The sequence below is a fragment of the Canis lupus genome, chromosome 1, assembly GCF_011100685.1.
Source record: "Canis lupus familiaris isolate Mischka breed German Shepherd chromosome 1, alternate assembly UU_Cfam_GSD_1.0, whole genome shotgun sequence".
In the NCBI taxonomy this organism is placed as follows: domain Eukaryota; kingdom Metazoa; phylum Chordata; class Mammalia; order Carnivora; family Canidae; genus Canis; species Canis lupus.
The window spans coordinates 1,277,115-1,298,180 of record NC_049222.1 but is presented as its reverse complement, the minus strand read 5'-3'; the positions used below and the strand labels follow the sequence as shown (position 1 = coordinate 1,298,180).

The window sequence follows — 21,066 nt, the reverse complement described above, 5'->3', positions numbered from 1 at the left end:
GTGATGGTGCCACAACTCTGAACATACCGGGGAGGATCGCCTTTCAGTAAACGCAAGGGCTCACCCAATGTGGCCTATTGGTGACACAGACACAACCCTGGAGTGACAGACCATTGTCCTTTCAGGGCAGTCATCTGGTATTACATCACTTACAGAGGGTAAATGAGGATCAATAACACGAGCCTACTGAGCATTGTGTGGTTGTAGAGAGGTAGAATGAAGGGTATTGGCGAGGTGTTGGAAAACCTGTGGGTAGGCTTAAGAAAGATGATGTCAAAGTTTTATTTACATAGCATCAAGTTGATTTGTTGAGGTTTTTGCTTACAAAACAAAAGCCGGTGGCTGTGCCTGGGGTCCTGTACTAGAGGAAGCTGTTGTGCTGAGATTGTGCTGTGTTCCTTTGTGCTTTCTTTGACCAGAAAGATTCAAGTGCAGAGAGTGTAAGATTTTGATGATAGTCTTTGGTAATTTGATACTTAAAAGCTTGAGTGTTCTAAATATAATTCATGGGAGGTGTGGGGTGTGTTTGTGTGTGGGTTTTTTTTTTTTTTTTTTTTAGATCGTAGATTTCTTTTTCTTTGGGTTACTAAGCATTTTCTGATGTTTAGCTTGAAGTACATGTTATATGGATTTAAAAATTTTTTTTCCTTATAGGGAGAATTTTAAATATTTTAGTATTTATTATATTCCTCTTCTAGTGTTTCATTGTTACTTTCTGTTTTTGTTTCTGTTTCTGTTTTAGAAGTAACATAAATTGAGAGGGAAAAAGTAAAACTCCATGGTAAAAGAATTTTGCCTTAACTTTTTTGTTAAAGACCAGTTTTCTCAAATACCATATTTTCTTTTGTTTCATAGGGATTTGTTTTGGCTGTCACTATCATGAGGGAAGCAATTGATGAATTTCGGCGTTTTCAGCGAGACAAGGAAGTGAATTCACAGCTATACAGCAAACTTACAGTAAGAGGTTAGTAAGACCCTTTTGATCTAGCTTATCATGTGCTAAATGTAATCATCATTTTAGAGTTAACATAAATGAAAGAAAACATGTCTTAATTCTGTTATTGAAAGTAATATTATGGGATTACATATGGTATCTAATTAATTTTCTTATAATGCCTACCATTTCAAGGTACTTGGACATATGTACTTAGAAACCCAACTGGTGTATGCACATTTTCTGTGAAGCCTAAAATCTTTATTTGTGTTATATTTTAAACAGTCATAAAGGTCAGACATCTAGTACTATGGCCTTAAGTGAAGGGCCTTGGAGCACCTAAAATAAATGTCACGATCCAAAATGATGATTGCTTTATGCCCATTCCTCCTTAACTTCATTCAGGGCTTTAACCCTTGCTTAATTTTATGTTTTTAAAGAGCTTGTTTATTTGGTCTCTCAGTCCCAGTGGAAAAGAAGTGATGTAATGGGAAGAGTGCAGGAGAAGCCATAGGTGGGCATTATTACCATTGAAAAGTGACACCATGACAGTGATTGTGTCCGTGAGGGACAGCGAGGGAAGGCACTGAATAGCTAGATGAGTATTCGTAATAACCTTGAGACTGTTTAAAAAATGAGGTTTAGAATGGAGTTTGTATCTTCTATTCACATGTGGACGTTTGTACACTGAATTTATTTATTTGAAATAATTCTCCGAGAAATTTTTTATAGCTTATTGGGATATATTTCATATAACATAAAGTTTATCCATTTAAAGTATACAATTCAGTGATTTTTGGTATGTTCACAGAATTATGAAACTATTACCACCATCTAATTTTGGAACATTTTTAACATTCTAAAAAGAAACTCTGAATATATTAGCCATCATCTCATTTTTGCCCCTCTCACCCTACTCCAGCTCCAGGCAACCCCCAGTCTGCCTTCTGTCTCCATAGATTTGCCTCTTAGGAACAGGTCACAGAAATGAATCATGTGATATGTGGGCTTTGGTCACAGGCTTCTTTCACTTGCATCCTGTGTTCAAGATTCACCTGTGTTGTGGCACCTGTCAGGCTTTCTTTTTGTTGCCAAATAATATTCCACTCTGTGGTACTCCATGTTGTGTTCACCCATTCATCGGTAGATGGACGTTTGGATTGTTTCCACTCTAGGCTGTTGTAAATAATGCTGCTGTGAATGTATACAAATGTTTTTGTGTGAATGCTGTTTTATTTCTTTTGTAAATATACCTATGAGTGGAATTGCTGGATTATATGGTAACTCTGTTTTTTATAAACTGCCAAACTATTTTCCTGGTTGGCGACACCTTTTTGCATTCTCACCAGCAATGTGTGAAGGTTCCAGTTTCTCTACATCTTCACCAGCACTTTTATTGTCTTCTTATCTTCTTTATTGTGGCCATCCTGTTGGGTGTGAAGTGGTATCTCACGGTGGTTTGATTTGTGTTTCCCTGATGACTAGTGATGTTGAGCATCTTTTCATGTCCTTGTTGGGCGTTGTCTTCTTTGGAGAGATGTTTATTCAGATTCTTTGCTTACTGTTTTACCTGGGTTGTTTTTTAATAATTGAGTTGTAAGAGTTCTTTATATATTCTAGATTTAAGTTTCTTGTCAGTATGTGATTTGGAAATATTTTATCTCATTCTGTGGTGTGTGTTTTTCTTCTTGGTGTCCTTTGACACACAAAAGCTTTCGTGTTCATGGTGTCTGACTTATCTGTGTTTTCTTTTGTTGCTCGTGCTTTTGGCTTTGTAGCTTAGAAATGGTTTACCAACCCAAGGTCACAAGGATTTACTTCTGTATTTTCTTCTAGGGACTTTATAGTTTTAGCCTTGATGTTCAGATGTGTGATCCACTTTCATATTTTGTGTATGGTGTGTGTTATGGGTCTGTATTCCTTTGCATGTGACTACCCTGTTGTCCCAGGACCGTGTATTCAAAAGACTATTCTTTTGCAATTAAATTGAACAGTTAACTATTAAGATGTTTTGATGCTTACAGTAGTGGCATGGTAGAGGAAAGGTATGTTGTAGAAAAGAGGTAAGCTTTAGTTTTTGAAAAAGCGAGTCCCCAGAATGGGCCAGGAATAAATTAGTTGTAACTTTGGTGTGTCTTTTTTAGAATGTAGTATAGATCCTGGCTTATTTTTAAAATTGTTTTAATTGTGATATTTGGACTGTGTTGAGATTTGTTTTTGTGTATTACCAATATTCATTCAAAACTAAGTGGTATGGTGCTATCTGTGAAACTGGGGAGGAGGCAGTCCTACATGCTCTTTCTTTCACAGAAATATGGATAAGTCAACACTTGCTGGGAAGATGGCAGGCCACATTCTTGATTTGGGATTCTAGACCCTGGCTCTGAAGGGAGTAGAGCAGAACTTACTTGCAGAGAATTGTGTCTATTCTGTCCACCCTATCAGCAACACGTGAAGGACTGACTCAGGATACTTGTCTTTCTTTCATCTAACTTGGATGTCTCTCAGGGCAGAGGAGCCCAAAACTAGTATGCATTTTTCAAGCCTATGTCAGGTTAAGGAACTGCAGCAGTAGTTTGGGGCCAGCAGTGGCAGTCAGCACATAGGATAGAGTGTCAAATGCCAGGCAGAAGAAGCTGGAGAGAGCATTTCCTCGGAAAATTAGGTCATGTAAAAGTGTCTGTGTTTACTGGTGAGTTTTGAAAGGTATCTCCAACGCCAGTGCTGGGTCATGCTCAGAGAAGACCCCAAGAAAGTATTTTGCCTCTGGCCAGCCTCTAGGCTCAGTGCAAACAGAGGAAGGCTCAGGCTGATTCTAGGCAGCCTGACTCTGTTGGGAATCCCCAGCACAGAGGCAATCAGCAATGATGGGGAGAGTTTGGTCTTTTTCTCTTCTTGTCCTCCTTCTCCCTTCCTCCCTTGTTCCCTTCCTTCTCTAATTCTTTCCTTCTTCCTCCACCATCCCTCCCTTTCTTTCTTTGTCTTTCCCCTTTCCTATGCAAGAAATCCTTTCCAAAACACTGGCTGAAAGACTTCACAGACCACACATGACAAAGAATACACACTTTACGAAATGAGTCTAGAAAAGTCCCTGTATGTGCATGGCTATAGCATATACCAAGCAACAAAATAAACCTAGAAGAGGGGAAAATCAACTCATTTCCTGAGTTAACAGATTATGATGTTTCCACAGAAAATTACAGAGCATGGAAAGAAACCATGTGGCCCAGTCACAGAAGAAATGAACAGAAACTGTTCCTGAGGAAGCTCAGATACCGGGCTTACTAGACAACTCAAAATCAGCTGCCTTAAATATGTTCAAGGAGTTAAAGGAAACAATTGAAAAATGCTAGAAGATATCAGGAAAAACAGTGTATTTACATACAGAATATCAACGAGGGTATAGAAATTATAAAGGAAGCAAAAATTCTGGTGCTGAAAAGTACAATAAATTAAAAGAAAAACTCACTGGAGAGTTTCAGTAGCAAATTTGAGCAGGCGGAAGGAGGAATCAGTGACAGTGCACCTAGGTAATTTCAAGTGAGATGATCCATTCTGAGAAGCAGAAGGAAGAATGAAGAAAAAAAAACAGGTCCTAAGAGACTTGTGGGTAACACCAAGTGTACTTATATGCACTCAGTGGGGATCTTAGAAGGAGAAGCAGGGAGAAAGCGGAGAGAATGTTTGAAGAAATAATGGCCATTAACTTCCCAAAGCTGATAAAAGACAGGACTGTACACATTCAGAAAAATCAGTGAATCCCTAGAAAGATAAATGCAAGGAAATCCACACTGAGACACATTATAATCAAACTGTTGAAACCTGAGGACCAAGAGAGTATTCTGAAAGCAGTGAGAAAGAAGCAGCTTGTCACATACAAGGAAGGCTCTTCAGTAAGAAAGCGTGGAGGTCAGAAGGAAGTGGGGTGACACTAATTAAGATGGTAAAAGAAACAAACTGACAACTAAGAATTGTATATCCCTTTGACCTATCATTCCCAGAGGAAGGAGGAATTGAGACATTCCCAGATGCCTTTAGAATTGAAAACAGGGACTCAGGCAAATACCCATACACTCAAGATCATGCAGTACTATTTATAATTGCCCAAAAGGTGATAACAGCCTGGATGTCTACCAGTGGAAGAATGGATAAGCAAATTACGGTGTTTTCTTATAATGAAGTATCATTCAACCATAAAAATTCACAAATACTGATAAACATAGGTGAACCTTGCAAATATTGCCCTTTGTGAAAGAAATCAGATGCAAAGGACCATGGCTGTATGATTTCATTTATCAAAAAGGGTAGATTCATGGAGCTAGAGAGCAGGTTGTGGTTGCGATGGCCTGGGAAAGTGTATGCAGTTGGATGGGGGCAGCTGCTTAGTGGGCATGACGTGTCCTTTTATGATGATGAAAAGCTTGACAGAGGGAGTTTGCACAACATTGTGAATGTACTCAATGCTGCTATAATATTCACTTTAAAATGGCTGATTTTATGTTATGTCATTGTCACCTAAAAATAGTAAACAATGTTGAAGAAAGCATACTAATGTTATGTCTTTTGTACTTCTGTGATACTCAAACTCAGGATACTTTAAAAATAATTGTCAGTGGGTTTATTTCAAATAGAAATGCAGATTTACCTTTTTAAACAAGAGTGATTATCGTTGGTGATCTTTGGAAGGAGATTTTACATGTAGATGATGATGATGATGTTACTGCTTTTTTTTTTTTTTTTTACCTTCTCCTGAGTGTGTCAGGTAACGTGCTCATTTGTATAACCACCATTCAAGGTGGGTAGGTGTTAACTCCACATTACAGGTGAGGGACCTGAATCATACTACATGATTTGTTCTGAGCCATTGCAGTTTAGAAGAGTTCATATTTGAACCCGGACCATTCTTACGTCAGTGTTCTTACAGCTGTGGTGCATTGTTGTGTGGCTGGTTATTCTGATACACATGACTGATAAGTAAAATCTGCAATATAAAAAAATGCATGTATATGCTCATTGACTTTAGTTTGAAGTTTGTTTTCTGGTCCAGAATATTTTCTGTACATCTCTTTAATTTCTAGTATTTCATAGTAATCTCTTCCTTATGTGACTTAACTGTGGTTTGTTATCATATTTACAGTATTTGAACTTTCTGTATTTGGAGTTCTTAATCATATTCTTGTAGAAATCCTCTGGGAAAATGTTCTCTGCTTTATTTATTTATTCATTCATTCATTCATTTATTTATTTATTTATTTTAAGGTTTTATTTATCTGAGAGAGAGAGAGAGAGAGAGAGAGAAGGAGCAGGGGAAGGGCCAGGCAGAGGGCAGAAGTAGAGAGAGGCTCTCCACTGAGCAGGGAGCCCAATGCGGGGCTGGATCCCAGGGCCCTGGGATCATGGTCTGAGCCTAAAGCAGACACTTCACCAATGGAGCCACCCAGATGCCCTTGTATGTTTGCTTTTAAAAAGGAAAGGTACTTCCACTTTTAAATATATTCGTATCTTGAGGGTGCTTTGTTAGAAGCAGAGAATATTTTAAGGGGTGTACAATCTCAGTCAACACTGAGATTTTCATTTATTTTTTTAAGTTTATTTTTTGTTTTAGTCATCTCTACACCAAGTGTGGGTCTTAAACTCATAACCCCATGACCCTGAGATGAAGAGTCTCATGCTCTTCCTGCCAAGCCAGCCAGGTGCCCTGACACTGGATGGTTTTCAGTTAGCTCCATGTGTTACCACTTGAGAAGCTGCTTCTTGAGGCACTTGGGTGGCTCAGGTTGAGTGTCTGTCTGCCTTAGGCTCAGGGTGTGATCCCGGGTACCTGGAATTGAATCCCCCATCAGACTCTCTACAGGGAGCCTGCTTCTCCCTCTGCCTGGTCTCTGCCTCTCTCTGTGTCTCTCCTGAATAAATAAATAAAATCTTAAAAAAAGAATAACTAAAAAATAAAGTCCTTCTTTACTGTCTTTTATACTTTGTCTCTGGGCGATGTGTACTTTCTTAGGGAAATCCTGATGTGTAACTGGTTTCCTGAGTTACTGCGTTGCGTACTCAGTTCCTGAGTTACTGAGTTGTTATTTTCTTTCCACTTGGTGAGAAGAATTTCCTTTTGTGACAGTCATGTCTTCAGATAGTTGGGTTTTTTAAAAAATAGTATGCTCAAATGTTAGCTGAATTTTCCCACCAGAAATTGCCTAGGAGCTGATAAAGTCAGAAGTAATCAGAGTGGATTGCTGACATCCAGTCCTCAAGCATCGGTGCTTTCCTTCTCTTATGTGTAGTTTCATGTCTCTGGTCTACTTTTGTGACAGCACAAATGAAGGGGAACACTGGATACTTGGAAAGCCTTTCTGTGTAGTTCTTGTATGTAGTCAGAGCAGTTCCTAGATCAGCATGCTCACCTTTTCACATATTTCTCTTGTGTGGTCTTCTTTCCTGTGGTCTGAGCAGCATTTGGAAAGCATTCATTTGAAGATGTTCAGTATACATCATTACATTTGTACCACATAGTGGTAGATCTTGATCTAGTCAGGCACAAACTGAATTGAGGTTTGTTTTCTTGTCTCTTTAGTTTTCTGTGGCTGGACTAGGTATGTACTCATTACTCTCATCACTGATCTTTTTTTCTCAGGCCATCCTAAGAGGATCTATATGAATTTTATTTTGTCATGATGCTCATACATATAATGTTTTTTATTGCATTGGAGATTAGGGCCTGGAACATATGAAAGCAATGAAAAACCCTGGCTAACAAAGTACCTTCTGACAGGGGAGAGTTATATGTAGGCATGGGTGTGTGCTAGCATCCAGAACCTCCCTCTAGTAAGTGGTTTTCCTCCAGTGATCACCTCTAATCATTGCATTCTCAGCTCCGTGTCTGTACCACTGTTCCCCCAGAGTTAGGTAGGGCTGTTGGTCCATGGTAGGAACTCAAGAAATGTGTTGATTCAGTAAGGTGGAATTTCCAGATCAAATATGAAAAGTTGTAGGCCTGATATTGTCAGACAGCTGCCCAATGAAGGTGCAGCAGTTTGCATTCCATGGAGCCCAGACCTTCCCTTCTCCCATTGTCTTTGTACGCTGTAGTTCTTTTACGTTGCCAACTTTCTTGGTGACAAATATTTTCATTGTGTTTTGCTTGCTGCTTACCTTTTAACATTTCATTGTTCATTTTGGTCTTTGATAAAAGTTTATTCATCTTTTTTCATATGTCCATTTTTACCTTTTTGTAAGTTCTCTAAGAGAAATTTATCCTGTGACAAATATTTTTGTCTTGTTTGACTCATTTTTGTATCTTTGTCTTTTTAATATGGATAAATTTATACTTTGTATGTATGCATATCTTCTAGTCTTTTCCTTTGTGGTTATGCTTCAATCTTAGAAAGTCCATTCAGCCCCCAGGTAAATGAGTATCTTTATTTCCCTCCAGTGTTCCATAGCGGATGTTTTACTCCACTTGTAATTTTACATATCACGTGTGTGTTATGTGAAGAAGGGATCTGTCTTCTTTTTTCTCCCAAAAAATGCTTAGTTAGTTCCTTTAAAACCAGTTATTAATGTTATTAAAGTTCTTTTCTCAGACCTTTGAGAAATGCGTCCAATTGGGACCCTTTGCCTTGCTTTCTCTTCTGCTCCACTGACTCACCCAGATTTCCATGCCAGTTCCATTCCAGTTTTATTTATTTTTATTTTTATTTTTTAAAAGATTTTATTTATTTATTAGAGACACAGAGAGAGAGATTGAGAGAGAGAGAGAGAGAGGCAGAGACACAGGCAGAGGGAGAAGCAGGCTCCATGCAGGGAGCCGGACGTGGGACTGGATCCCGAGTCTCTAGGGCCACGCCCCAGGCCCAAGGCAGCGCTAAACCGCTAAGCCACCGGGCTGCCCTCCATTCCAGTTTTAAACCATGTTCCTTTTTAACACGTTCTAGAGTCTTGGGAAATCTTCCCTCCCTCCCTCCCCTCCCTCCATCTCTTTCTCCATCAGTTACTTTGCTCTTCCCATTTTTTCTTGTTTTCTCTGAGAAACATGAAACACAAGACACTATAAGATCATTGGGAGGTTTTCTTTCTGCTTGTGATTTAGACCAGTGGCTCTGAAACCTTATAAATAGGCTCACAGTTGCTTACCGTCTTTATCTGTGATTTCTTCATTCTCTACAAAGGATCAATGTCAGCTTCCACACTTGGGGTATTTGACCAGTAAGAAATTGCCATGGGATTATTGAAAATCTAGAGGAAATGAGAGACTAGGGACAATTTGAACCATATTTAGTTCATATCCCTTTCAGTAGTAATGTAACCATTCTTGTAGGGCATTGGGATTTTCATACCTTTGCAGGCCCAGGAGAGAGGAAGGCTGCTTTTTCATAAAGCTTCTGGTTTTTGTGATTGAGAGTCTTAGAACTAGTCTTAGAACTAGTTAATTATGAACCATTCATGTTAACAATATTTTGTATTTTAACACTTGGTAGATGTGTCAGAAGTCTTTCTAACCACAGAAAACAAAACTAGAAATTTCTCTTATACAAACAAACACCAGCAGGCTTCACCAAGACTTTGAAGTGTCCCGTTGGTAGTAAGACCATAAAAATTTTCATTTGTATCTGTTAGTTGATAAAATATTTAGTAATGAGATACTTATTAAATTTTTCAAACCTTTGTATTTTTCTATAAAATACTTAGCGAGTATAGGGAATTGCTATGATACTTCTCTGTTTAGTTCTGCATATTGCTTCAGGCAAAGGATGTGTGCATTTGTGGGATATAAAGTCTGTATGGATGGATAGTCTCTTCTGCAGCTTCTGGACTCTCTGTTGGTAATTACATGGATGGAATAGACCATTTTAGTTAGTGACATAATTTTAGAGGGGAAGTGGTTGCCTAATGTAATTGACCCAGTGAATAATATGAAGTCTTTTATCTTTAAATGTTTCTTACCACAATATTTCCATATTCTTTCTAGAGCTATCTAATTTTTTTTTTTACTGATAGAACAAAAAGATTTGTGTTTAACTTGAGCTTCTTAATTTTTTTTTTGTGATTGCTAAAAAATGCTTTTTAAAACTACTTGGATTATTGCTCGTGAATGTTTAAGAGTAAAAATTGGTTACTTCTAGCAAGATGCTTTATAAGCCTCACTCTAAAACAGCAGTATTTCCTTTTTTTTTTTTTTTTTTTTAATTTCCTAGGCTGTAATTCATACAATTGACATGTCACTGTATTTGATCTCACCCTGCTTTACGTCTGCTCATGAGTGTAAGTTTCCTACAGGCAGGATCTTGCCCGTATTCTTCTGTCTGTCCCCAGCCTGTGTCAGGGGAGGGGTACCACAGGCCCCTGTGTCCCCGCCCACCTTCAGCAGGACTCAGAAAGAAGTTGTGTGCTCCCCCAGGGTCTCCTAGCCCCTATGCTCCATGACAGGTTGCATGTGGCCTAGATAGCCTCATGTTGTAAAGCCACCCTTCATGGCCAGAGACATTTCGTCTGTATTCCTACCCTTGCCTTTTCCCGAGTCTCTGGCCCTCAGATCCCTTTACTGCCTCAGGCTTTCACTACAGACCCTCCCATGTGCCTTCTTGATTTCACTGAGTGGGACTTCTCTTTGGAGGCCTCTTCCTTGGCAGCCCTGCCACATGGTGGTGGTTTTTCAACCAGGGCCTAGGGGCTGCTTCACCTGGAGCCAACCACCCTCCCTGTCTTTCCCAAGCTTACTCCCTTCTGCATGTGACTCCAGCTATTTTTCAGCTGCAGACCCCTTGGTCTTATGCCTTCTCATTGTTCCCAGCCCCTGTGATGTTCTAGGTGATGATGTCTAGGCCTAGATGTTCTAGGTGATGATTTGTCAGCTTTTCCTTTATGATTGTGCTTTTCTTTCCTAAGAACTCTTGGTCTACTGCAAGTTCACAAAGATTTTCTGTTTCTCCTATGTTTCTTCTAGAAGTTCTTCGGTTTTAGGATTTACATTATGTATATCCATTTTGAGTCAATATTTGTACTAGTACCAAGTGTACATGTAAGTACTTTTTTTGCATGTGGATATTCAAATGCTTCTAATGTTTTGGAAAAGTGGTCTTTCTCACATGGCTTTGTCTTATACTTTTGTCAAAAGTCAGTTGTCTTTTTGTGTATCAGTTTATTTTTTGGACTCTCTCTTCTACTCTACTGATATGTTTGTCTTTATGCTAATACCATTCTTTTATTATTTCTTTATAATAATTTTTGAAATCACATAGTGTTGTTTCCATTCAGCTTTGTTTTTTTCATTTTCAGTCAGGTTTAGGTCTTGTGTTTTTGTGTATTTTGATATGTCTTTTAAAATCAGCTTGTGGGGATCCCTGGGTGGCGCAGTGGTTTGGCGCCTGCCTTTGGCCCAGGGCGCGATCCTGGAGACCCGGGATCAAATCCCACGTCGGGCTCCCGGTGCATGGAGCCTGCTTCTCCCTCTGCCTATGTCTCTGCCTCTCTCTCTCTCTCTCTCTCTGTGTGTGACTATCATAAATATATATATAAAATCAGCTTGTGAATTTCTGTAAAAATGGCTGCTAGGATTTTGTTTGGGATTGCATTGAATCTAGAGATAAATTTGAGGGAGAATTAACATCTTATTAATACTAAGTCTTCTGACCCATGCATGAGATAGATCTTTCCTTTTATTTATCTTAAAATTTCTCTCAGCAATATTTATTTTCAGCGTATAGGTCACTTTCAAAATACAGTTTACTTATATATGTAAATAAATATATTAATTACATTTCCCAGCTATCCACTTCATAATCCATGTTAAATTAGTTTTCTACCTCCACAGACATTTAAAGTGTTAAGAGAGTTGGTGGGTACTGGTCCCACCCAAATAACAGAGATAAGCCAAGCAATCTGCTGCTGTGGTGTGCAGTTTTCTGCCCAGGAAAGTACACCTGTCATCTGGTGTTGACCTTCTGGAGTGCCGCATATATGCGATCAAGTCCTTGTTTAAAAAGGTGCTTAATTATCTCCTACCCTTATTACCTCTGTGTATTTTGTTGGGAAAGAAGTAATTTTTTTTTTTTTTTTTTTTTTTTTTTTTTTTTTTACGATAGTCACAGAGAGAGAGAGAGAGGCAGAGACATAGGCAGAGGGAGAAGCAGGCTCCATGCACCAGGAGCCCGACATGGGATTCGATTCCGGATCTCCAGGATCGTGCCCTGGGCCAAAGGCAGGCGCTAAACCGCTGCGCCACCCAGGGATCCCGGGAAAGAAGTAATTAATATGTTTTCATCCTCATTTGGTGTCTGTGTCTAGTTACATGTGGCTTATATAGCTACTTTCCCATTAGTCCCTTATTACGTTTGATCCATTTAACCGATAAGGAATAGATTGATGTAAGTTTCTCTTGTTTTAGAGTGGGGTAAGTTTGATGCATTTGCGAAGAACAAAGCAAATGTCTTAAAAATATATTTCAGTTATGCTTTGAACCTGTCACGGGATCTGGGTTTAGTCGACACTGTAATGTTTGTTGATAGCAGATAAGCACATTGTGTAGAGGTGTGCATATATACTGCTGGTGCTTAGGTGGGTCCAAAGGCATCGTGAAGCTCTGTTTGCTGTGTAACTAAGGAGAGCTATGAGGTGAGGGCTTCCAGTCAAAAGAAACAGCAAGTGTTGAGGACTTGCTAGAAAATTAATTTGAGGTTAGTTGTGAAGAACATGTGTATAATGATGTGAATCTGAATTATATTATAAGTAATTGTCAAATGATGGAGATTTTGGGGGGAGATAAACATAATCCTTAGTTTTGCCAACCGGTTCATTTGGAATTCATATTGAATTAGGGAGGTGATAGTAATGGAGCATATTAATAGAATATTCTCTTTATTCAAGCAAAAAATGAGTAGCAGTGAGATTGGTGGACAGAGTCTGTGTTTAAGAAGCTTTGGAGTAAAAACAAAACAAAACAAAAACAACAAAAAAAAGAAGCTTTGGAGTAAGAATAAGTAGTCCTTTGAGTTACGTCTTGGATCTTTCAAAGGAGCCTGTGAAACTTGGTTCATGGAACGAGCGAGTTGAATGCTTTTATTCTGTGAGAAACATGTAAGCTGCTACGCTTTGGAAGCATGGTGGCAGGAACATTTATTCCTAGGAAGAGGGCTTGATGGAAAGATTTTATTGCATTAGTTTGGAGAGAGGAAAGGATGGCTATTACTGTACCTGGTAACATTCATTGTTGACTCTTTCATCAGAGAGAAAAGGCCAATACTGGATGACTTCCAGGGCTTGAACTTGAGGTAAATTAAATACAGCATTTTTAAGGAAAACTGTCCTCAAGTATAAGTACTGGTGTATGCATCGTTACTGTATTTAGAATTTGGTTCTGTCAAGTATAGCTCTGAAATTATTAAATTTTAAATGCGCATTTCAAAAACACTTTGCATTGTGGATGGCTCTATTGGGTTGTGAGAACAGGTGGCAGATACATGTTTTTTTTTTTTTTTTTTAAACATTTTTTTAAATTTTTATTTATTTATGATAGTCATAGAGAGAGAGGGGGGTGGGCAGAGACACAGGCAGAGGGAGAAGCAGGCTTCATGCACCGAGAGCCCGATGTGGGATTCGATCCTGGGTCTCCAGGATCGCGCCCTGGGCCAAAGGCAGGCGCTAACCCAGGGATCCCCAGATACATGTTTTCTTTGTGCTGTAACATGTAAAATTTAGGAGTTTCCTTCTGTTACCAATCCCTCATCTCTGATGATAGTATGTTAATAGGGTCAGATGTTAGCTTAGTTCACGAAGGGTGTCCAGAAATCAAACTGTTGGTGTAGGCATGAGTTGTCCACAATTGGGCAGCTAGGGTCATGGTCATGGTGCTGGGCTGTCATTGACAGGCGGGTGCCTGGGGAAAAGGTAATGCTCCCTCTTCTCTTCTAATGCCCTAACTGCTCTGGAAGAAAGAGAAGTCAGTGAGTTCACGTGACTGTGCTGTAAAGAAGTACAAGGAGCCCCTGCACAGAGATTAATGAAAACTATTTAGAGAACTAAGAGCCATTAAGCAATTTGACCAATTTTTCAAAATGTAGAAATGTGTACTTTAAGTAGGTAAGCGAGGCAGATTGCCATACCAGTAGGACATGATGGCCTTCTCATGTTTTATTCTCATTGTCCTATCATTAATGTGAGAAGTTTCTACGCTGCATTTTACCATCACCTGTTTTCCTTACACAAGTAATTGTAAGTAATTTCCTTGGAAATGAATAAAAGTCACGATACAATGCCCCCAAACTAAAGGCTATTAATATTAAATATAAATTGTGTCTGTTATGTGACAGTAGCATCTCTCTCAGAAATAAGATATTGATGAAGGAGTCAGAAAGGGATATATTTTTCTGTCTCAAAATATTTAAGAATTGTTTACTACATTTATTATATCTTATGATTACAGCTATTTCTCTTCCTCTCCTTTTTAAATGGGTATGTTACTGAGAATATAGAAGAGCAGAAGGAAGGAAAAGTGGGTTGGATGGTAGGAGAGAAAATAATATGAAGTGATAAGACAGGAATTCTTTCGAGTAATACCCAGGGAGCATGAGATCACTGAGGTAACTTTACTACCTGGTGCTTGGCTATAGAAAACACAGTAGTGGGACCATAGATAACGAAGCCTGAAGGGACCAATTGAAAAAATAATTAAAATAGACATTCTTTTATAGGTATACTTTCTGGCTATTAATAGACACGTACTTATCAATTATGAAGATATCTTAAGATTTGTTTCACATGTAATTCTAAAGAACATTGCTATTTTATATGAATAAAAAAATAGCTCCCCTCTGCAACTAGTTCTAGTTCTTATGTGTTTATTGTATAATTGAGAAACATGGAAAAACATAGTATTCACAAAACTTTTTTTGATATCCTCAAAATACACCTTTAGGAAAGGTGTGATACTGTTGACACTCAGCTGCTTCAAAAAGTATTTAGGAAATAAGTTTGTAATAAGTTGAATGTGGTCTAAAAGTCAATGGTATAACTAACTAGTAATGTTAGTTTTTGATAGTGTGATATGAACTTTTACCTCTTTTTCTGTTAGCTTCAGAGTAAATTGAATGAATGTAAAGGCATAGACATTTTCCCATGTTAAACCGGTAGCCACAAAAAGATAAAAATAGTTCCACAAGGGTGTTGCTAGTTCTAAATTGACTGAGGGAGGGGTGGTGGGAGAGGGAAGGAGAGAAGGAGGGAGGGAGAATGGAGAGTCTCAGAGAAAACTTGAGTAAGTTTTGTTGCTTATGTAGGATGGTGTCTTAAATTACGTATATGACATTTCATCTACTCTATGCGACATTAATGTTACATAGTATTGTGTAACATTAAATTTTATAGATCGTTGTACACTAGATATAATATAGATAACTTAAGAATTTACACACGGTATCATGTAAGAAGAATCACTTCTTGTAACAAAGCTTTCAACTTTATCAGTATCAGTTATCAGTACGGATCCATCTGTGAGACTACCAGTGCACAGTGATTTTATGTATCCTTTTCTTCACTTCTTTTGTTCTGTCAGTTATGTGTCAATCAATGCCATTCACAATATTAATACAAGGATTTTACGTCTTTATGTTATTCACTCATTAAATCACCCCTAGTGCTATTTCTGATCATCAGTGCTGGACCCAGACCTGAAATAATGGCAGATTTGGGAAGATCTTCCAGTTGGAGCCCTCTCCCATACCGCATGTCTTGTATTGGGGGCAGTTAGCTCTTTGTGCTTGGGAGCTGACTAAGAGAAGTTAATTTTTAGTGACTGTCTATATGAAATAAAATTATTTTGAAAGTATTAGTCCAGATAAATATCTAGTGTTTTTCCCCCCCTCTGAAAATTATTTCTAAAATATTATTTGTCAATTGAAACTTTAACTCTGGTGTACTATTATTTCCTTGGGTTGATTATACTTCTTCTTTTTTTTAAGGTAAAGTGCAAGTTAAGAGTTCAGACATACAAGTTGGAGACCTCATCATAGTGGAAAAGGTTGATGCATTTTTAATATATTTTAGACATGTCTATGCCAGTGATTAACATTTAGCCTGATTGCAGTAACTTTGAATCTGAAGGAAATTGTTTGAGACAGTTATTTTAAATCTTAACATCTTTGTATACGATATGATGTATGTGAAGAAAAATCTAGATTTTTCTGTAGTCTGTTTTGCTTTAGTACATTTCAGTATGCACAGGTGAAATTGTACTTTGTCTAAAGTAAGTCATGTGTTAACTGCTTAATATTGCATTATCAGAATGATTTCATTTGACAAAAGATTTATATTAGAGGGGATGTCTGGGTGGCTCAGCGGTTTAGCACCTGCCTTCGGCCCAGGGTGTGATCTGGAGTTCCAGGATTGAGTCCCACATCGGGCTTCCTGCATGGAGCCTGCTTCTCCCTCTGCCTGTGTCTTTGCCCCTCTCTCTCTCTCTGTCTCTCATGAATAAATAAATAAAATTTTTTTAAAAAGAATTATATTAGTTAGAACCTGGTTATCATAGGATACGTTTCATTTTCTAAAACCGCCTTTTATAGATAGATGTATTACAACGATTGGATATTAATTCTTAGGGTTTAGAAACTTCAGGAAGGAAAGCTAAAGTACAAGAAAATCAGAAAGAAAAAGCTTAGGTCAATACAGGACAGAGCCATTAAGAACAGCCCTTGGTGTCAGAGTGGCAGTCATGCAGTGACCTGGGGAGTGCCTGCACAGGCTGTCTGCTGTGGGTAGAGGTGCTACTGCATATGCGCTGACTTTCCTGAGTGATGGTGAATGAATGGACAAGCCTCTTTGTTTTCTTCTTTTTTCTCTTTTTTTGTTTCTGTTTTTAAGGTGCTTGAACAACTTTTTAAAAATATGTTTTATGAAGGTGCTTGAACAACTTTTTAAAAATAATGTTTTATGAGAAGTTGTAATAAGGCTTCTTATGAGAATAGTTCAAGTCCTTGGTGCCATCTGGCATGCAGGCCATGTTCTCGGCTTGAGCCACCTTCTGGAGATGGTTGGTACAAGAAGGCCTTTCTCCTCAGGACTAAAGTGGGCTTTATCTCCCTGTATACAGTAAGTGTATACAAAGAGTATTTGGGGGTATATTAGTTTGATTTTACAAAATAGGAAAATAGAATGTATTGATTTGTACCTCATTTACATAGCATTTGGTTGTATGGACACTGTAAGTTACTAGCTTTTGATCTGTGGTTAGATTTTCAGATGGTGTCTGTGTTCTGCTATTACAAAGTGCTTTATGTGCATCCTTATACATACATCTCTGTATGTTTCTCTAGGATAAATGCCAACAAGAGAGATGGTTGAGCTGTATATGAGTGTTTATTACCTCACAGGTTCTGTGGTCAGGAATTGGGGCATAGCTTGGTGTAGGTCCTCTCTCCGGGTCCTTCTCAGGGCTGCAGATAGCCAGGTGGCCATCACCTCCAGTTCACTTGGGGGTTGTTCAGGGCCCTGGTTCCATGAGCTTTTGGCTGGAGGCCTCCCTTATTCCTGTCTGCTGTGGGGTCAGTTGATGGGGGACAAAGAGGGGGTTGGCTCCACAGGCTGCTCACAGTGGCCTGCCAGGAGAAGGTGGGAGCGGGAGCAGCATGGACTCATGGGCGGGGACCTGGTGTCAGCAGTTCTTGTTTCCCTTGTAAGAGGTTGTATGGTGTTGATAGTGGGGTTTGAAGAGCATATAGAGTCTCTCTTTGTGAACCAGGGCGTACTGTTTGGCCTTATCATTCTTTTGTCTCATTTCCCTTGCTCTGCTGTTGATGCATGTTCTCCTTCCCTTTGCTGCCTAGGTTGATGGAGTGGTGCACCCTTCAGTGCTTCTGTTTTTACTGAGTAACACGTGAGCCCTTCTTGGCCACAGCGTAAGAGCTCATCTCTTCAGTCATATAGAAGGATATGAAAGATAGACATCTAGATCTATGGGCATTGCCCTTGAGCTTCTGTCTGGCCTCCCAGGTGTACTCCATCTGTGAGAGATTGATGAATGCTGTAGACACTTTGTAGACATCCAGGTAAAGGTTTTACTTTAATGTAGTAGCTACATGGGTAGTGCAGTGTGAAGTACTCCAGCACTAGATCAGTATTGTAAACGAGCATGTGTATAGTAGCAGAGCTAGGGGAAGGACTTCTAAAATATTTTCACTAATCATTAGGAAATGTTGTAAACTAAAAAATAGAGGTAGCCCCTGTACCTGATGTACTTTTTCATATTTCCAGTTTTATACCCATTTTCCTGTAAAAATTTTCCACAAATTTTGGTTACCTAAGAAGCATAAGTATTAGAAATTTTAGACATAATTTCTAGTAATTGCTGTGTAACAATACATTTTTAGTAGTTGTTTTATATTTGTTAAACCAAATTTGTGGTTTTTCTTTTCTTTTCTTTTTTTTTTTTTAAGATTTTATCTGTTTTTTCATGAGAGATACAAAGAAAGAGGCAGAGACATAGGCAGAGGGAGAAGCAGGCTCCCTATCCCAGGACACTGGGATCACATCCTGAGCCAAAGGCAGATGCTGAACCACTGAGCCACTCAGGTGCTCCAATTTTGTGTTTTTTTGTAGTGATAAAAGTTACTGATTGATACAACCTTTATAAAGAAATAGCAACAATATGGTGGCAGATGGCTTTATTTTTTTACCTCTTATTTGAAGGTATTGGAAACACTTACCACTAACCAGAAAAGTAATTTCTCAGTTATTTGACCATACTGCTTGCTACTCAGAAATTAATGCTTGGGTATTTCCATGGTGGATTTTATGTTGGAGGGTAGCTCTTCTAATTCTGTATCCTAATGTGAAAAATTTAGTATATCAGTAGTCACTGTATGGATATTTAAAAGTGTGCTGACCCAATTTGGACCAGTGTTGTAGGTGTTGAGAGTTGTACAGCTAACAAGAAGGGCAGCAGCCTGGGACAGTGGAAGGGAGAAGAATGTGGGCTTTCATGTTAAAGGGATCTGTGTTTAAACTCCTGTTTTTGCAGCTTCTGACTCTCCCTAGAAGAAGCAGCTCTTTTGACATGCACTTGAAAAGTGGTAGGCTAGAAGCATGCACAGACCAGGTTAGATTACGCATGCAGGACAAAGAAAGAAAATCCGAAGATTGTTTCCTGGCTTAACAAGGAACCCTCCTAAGAAGTATCTAAAATTTTTAGAAAAACATGTCAATTGAAACATTATTACTTGTGGAATGTGTCAAGTAGGGTAACTGTTTGGAAGAAGAGACTTAGAAGTTGAAGGTTGTCCAGGTCATCTTACAGGTCCTAACATCAGCTCTGAAGTCCAGGTAGGCACAAAGCAGAGCAGAATTGGAGGTGACACTTGAGAGTCCTCCTTCATTATTCAACCTAAACATGTTTTTTTAATAGCTGATTTTGAAAGACAGGTCTTTATATAGGTGTTTTTTTTTTTTTTTTTGAGGTAATGTAATTTAATAAATGTTTTAAATAATTTAATAAGTATTACAATGTGTATTTTAATACCCAAAAGAAACACTACAAAAAATATGCAGAGAGATACAGTCTGAGATACTAAGATGGACTCCTGAAAAGAGTTTAGGTAACCTACAAGAAAGTGTAAGAAATTTGGAACTGAAGAATGAATACCAGAGAAAATCAACAGAAAATCATAAAATGCAGACTTATGTGCTAATGTGTCAGTAATTACTTTTATTGTGAATAGTCTAAATATACCAATCCTGAGATAGGCAGAGTGGATAAAGACCCAGCCATGTGCCATTCACAAGGAATTCAAATCCAATGACACAAATAGGATGAAGGAAAATAATAAAATGGAAAAGATACACCACAAAAAATTAATCAGAAGTAGGTGGGCCAAATTAATATTTAGTGAAATATAGCTCAGAGTCAAGAAAATGACTAAAAATAAAGAGGGACATCACATAATAATAACAGGGTTATTCATCAAGAAGACAAAATAATCCTTGATTTGTACTCACCAAGTAATGAAATCACAAAATACATGAATCAAAAACTGTTGGAGCTGAAGAAAAGAAATTAGGAGTGAGAACTTCAGCCCCATTCTCTGGTTAGAAGTGCCAGGTGGGAACTCAGCAGTGACAGAGAAGATCCTCACTGAATCAGCCAACCAGATCTGACATCTACAGACCACTCTCCCAAATAGGAGGAGAGCATACATCTATTTCAAGTGTCCACAGAACATGCACCAAGATAAAACATATCCATAAAACCTCAAAAAATTGAAAAGAATTTGAAACCATACAGCATACAGCATGTTATTTCATCATAGAAAATCAAATTAGGAATTCATAACAACACAGCAATAGGAGAACTCTAAAATATGTGGAAAGTGAACAGTGTACTTTAGTTGTGGGATAAGGATTTGTGAATATATACATTACTGCATGAAAATGAAAATACAATAAAGTACATGGAATGCACGTATGGCAGTGCTGAAAGGGAATTTCATAGTAGTCAGTGCTGACATTAGAAAGAAGTAAAGATCTCAACTTAATAATCTAAGTTCCTGGCTCAGGAAACTAGAAGAAGAAGAGCAAAATTAAATCAATGCACATAGAAGGAAGGAAATAATAAAGATAAGAGCAGATCAATGAAATTGAAAATAGGAAGACAAGATAACAAATCAATGAAAGCAAAAGCAATCACTACTGCTCCTTCTGAGCCATTGAAATGGTCACTACGGAATGCTACCAACAGCTGCACTCTAGTCTATACACCCGCTTAGGTGATGGACCAGTTCTTCCCAAATCACAAACTATCCAAACCCAGTCAAAATGAAACAGGTAATAGGAATGGTTCTACAAACAGTAAGGAAATGGAATGAGCAATTTAAAATTTCCAAGAAGGAATTATCTAGGTCCAGATATTTTCATTGAAGAATTCCTTGAGACCTCTAAAGAAGATTTAGTGTCATTTTTGCACAGCAGTTTCCAGAAAATAGTTGAGGATGGAACAATGCCTCGCCTATGTTAGAAGTCCAGTTACTAGGGATGCCTGGGTGACTCAGTGGTTGAGCGTTTGCCTTCAGCTCAAGGCATGATCTCAGGATCCCGGATCAAGTCCCACATCAGGCTCCCTGCAGGGAACCTGCTTCTCCCTCTGCTTAGGTCTC

The 21,066-nt window shown here is 38.5% G+C and overlaps 1 protein-coding gene across 7 annotated transcripts in view; it reads left to right on the top strand.

Annotated features, from left to right (window-relative positions):
• Positions 1–21,066, top strand: part of ATP9B (ATPase phospholipid transporting 9B (putative)) — a 237,520-nt gene that overhangs the window by 47,617 nt on the left and 168,837 nt on the right. For 6 of the 7 annotated variants that reach the window (XM_038525732.1, XM_038525735.1, XM_038525731.1 and 3 more), the window contains 2 exons: positions 856–964; positions 15,883–15,941. In XM_038525732.1, the coding sequence (XP_038381660.1) occupies positions 856–964; positions 15,883–15,941 (168 nt within the window). The remainder of the gene's footprint in view (positions 1–855; positions 965–15,882; positions 15,942–21,066) is intronic. The other variant, XM_038525733.1, reaches the window with a different exon arrangement.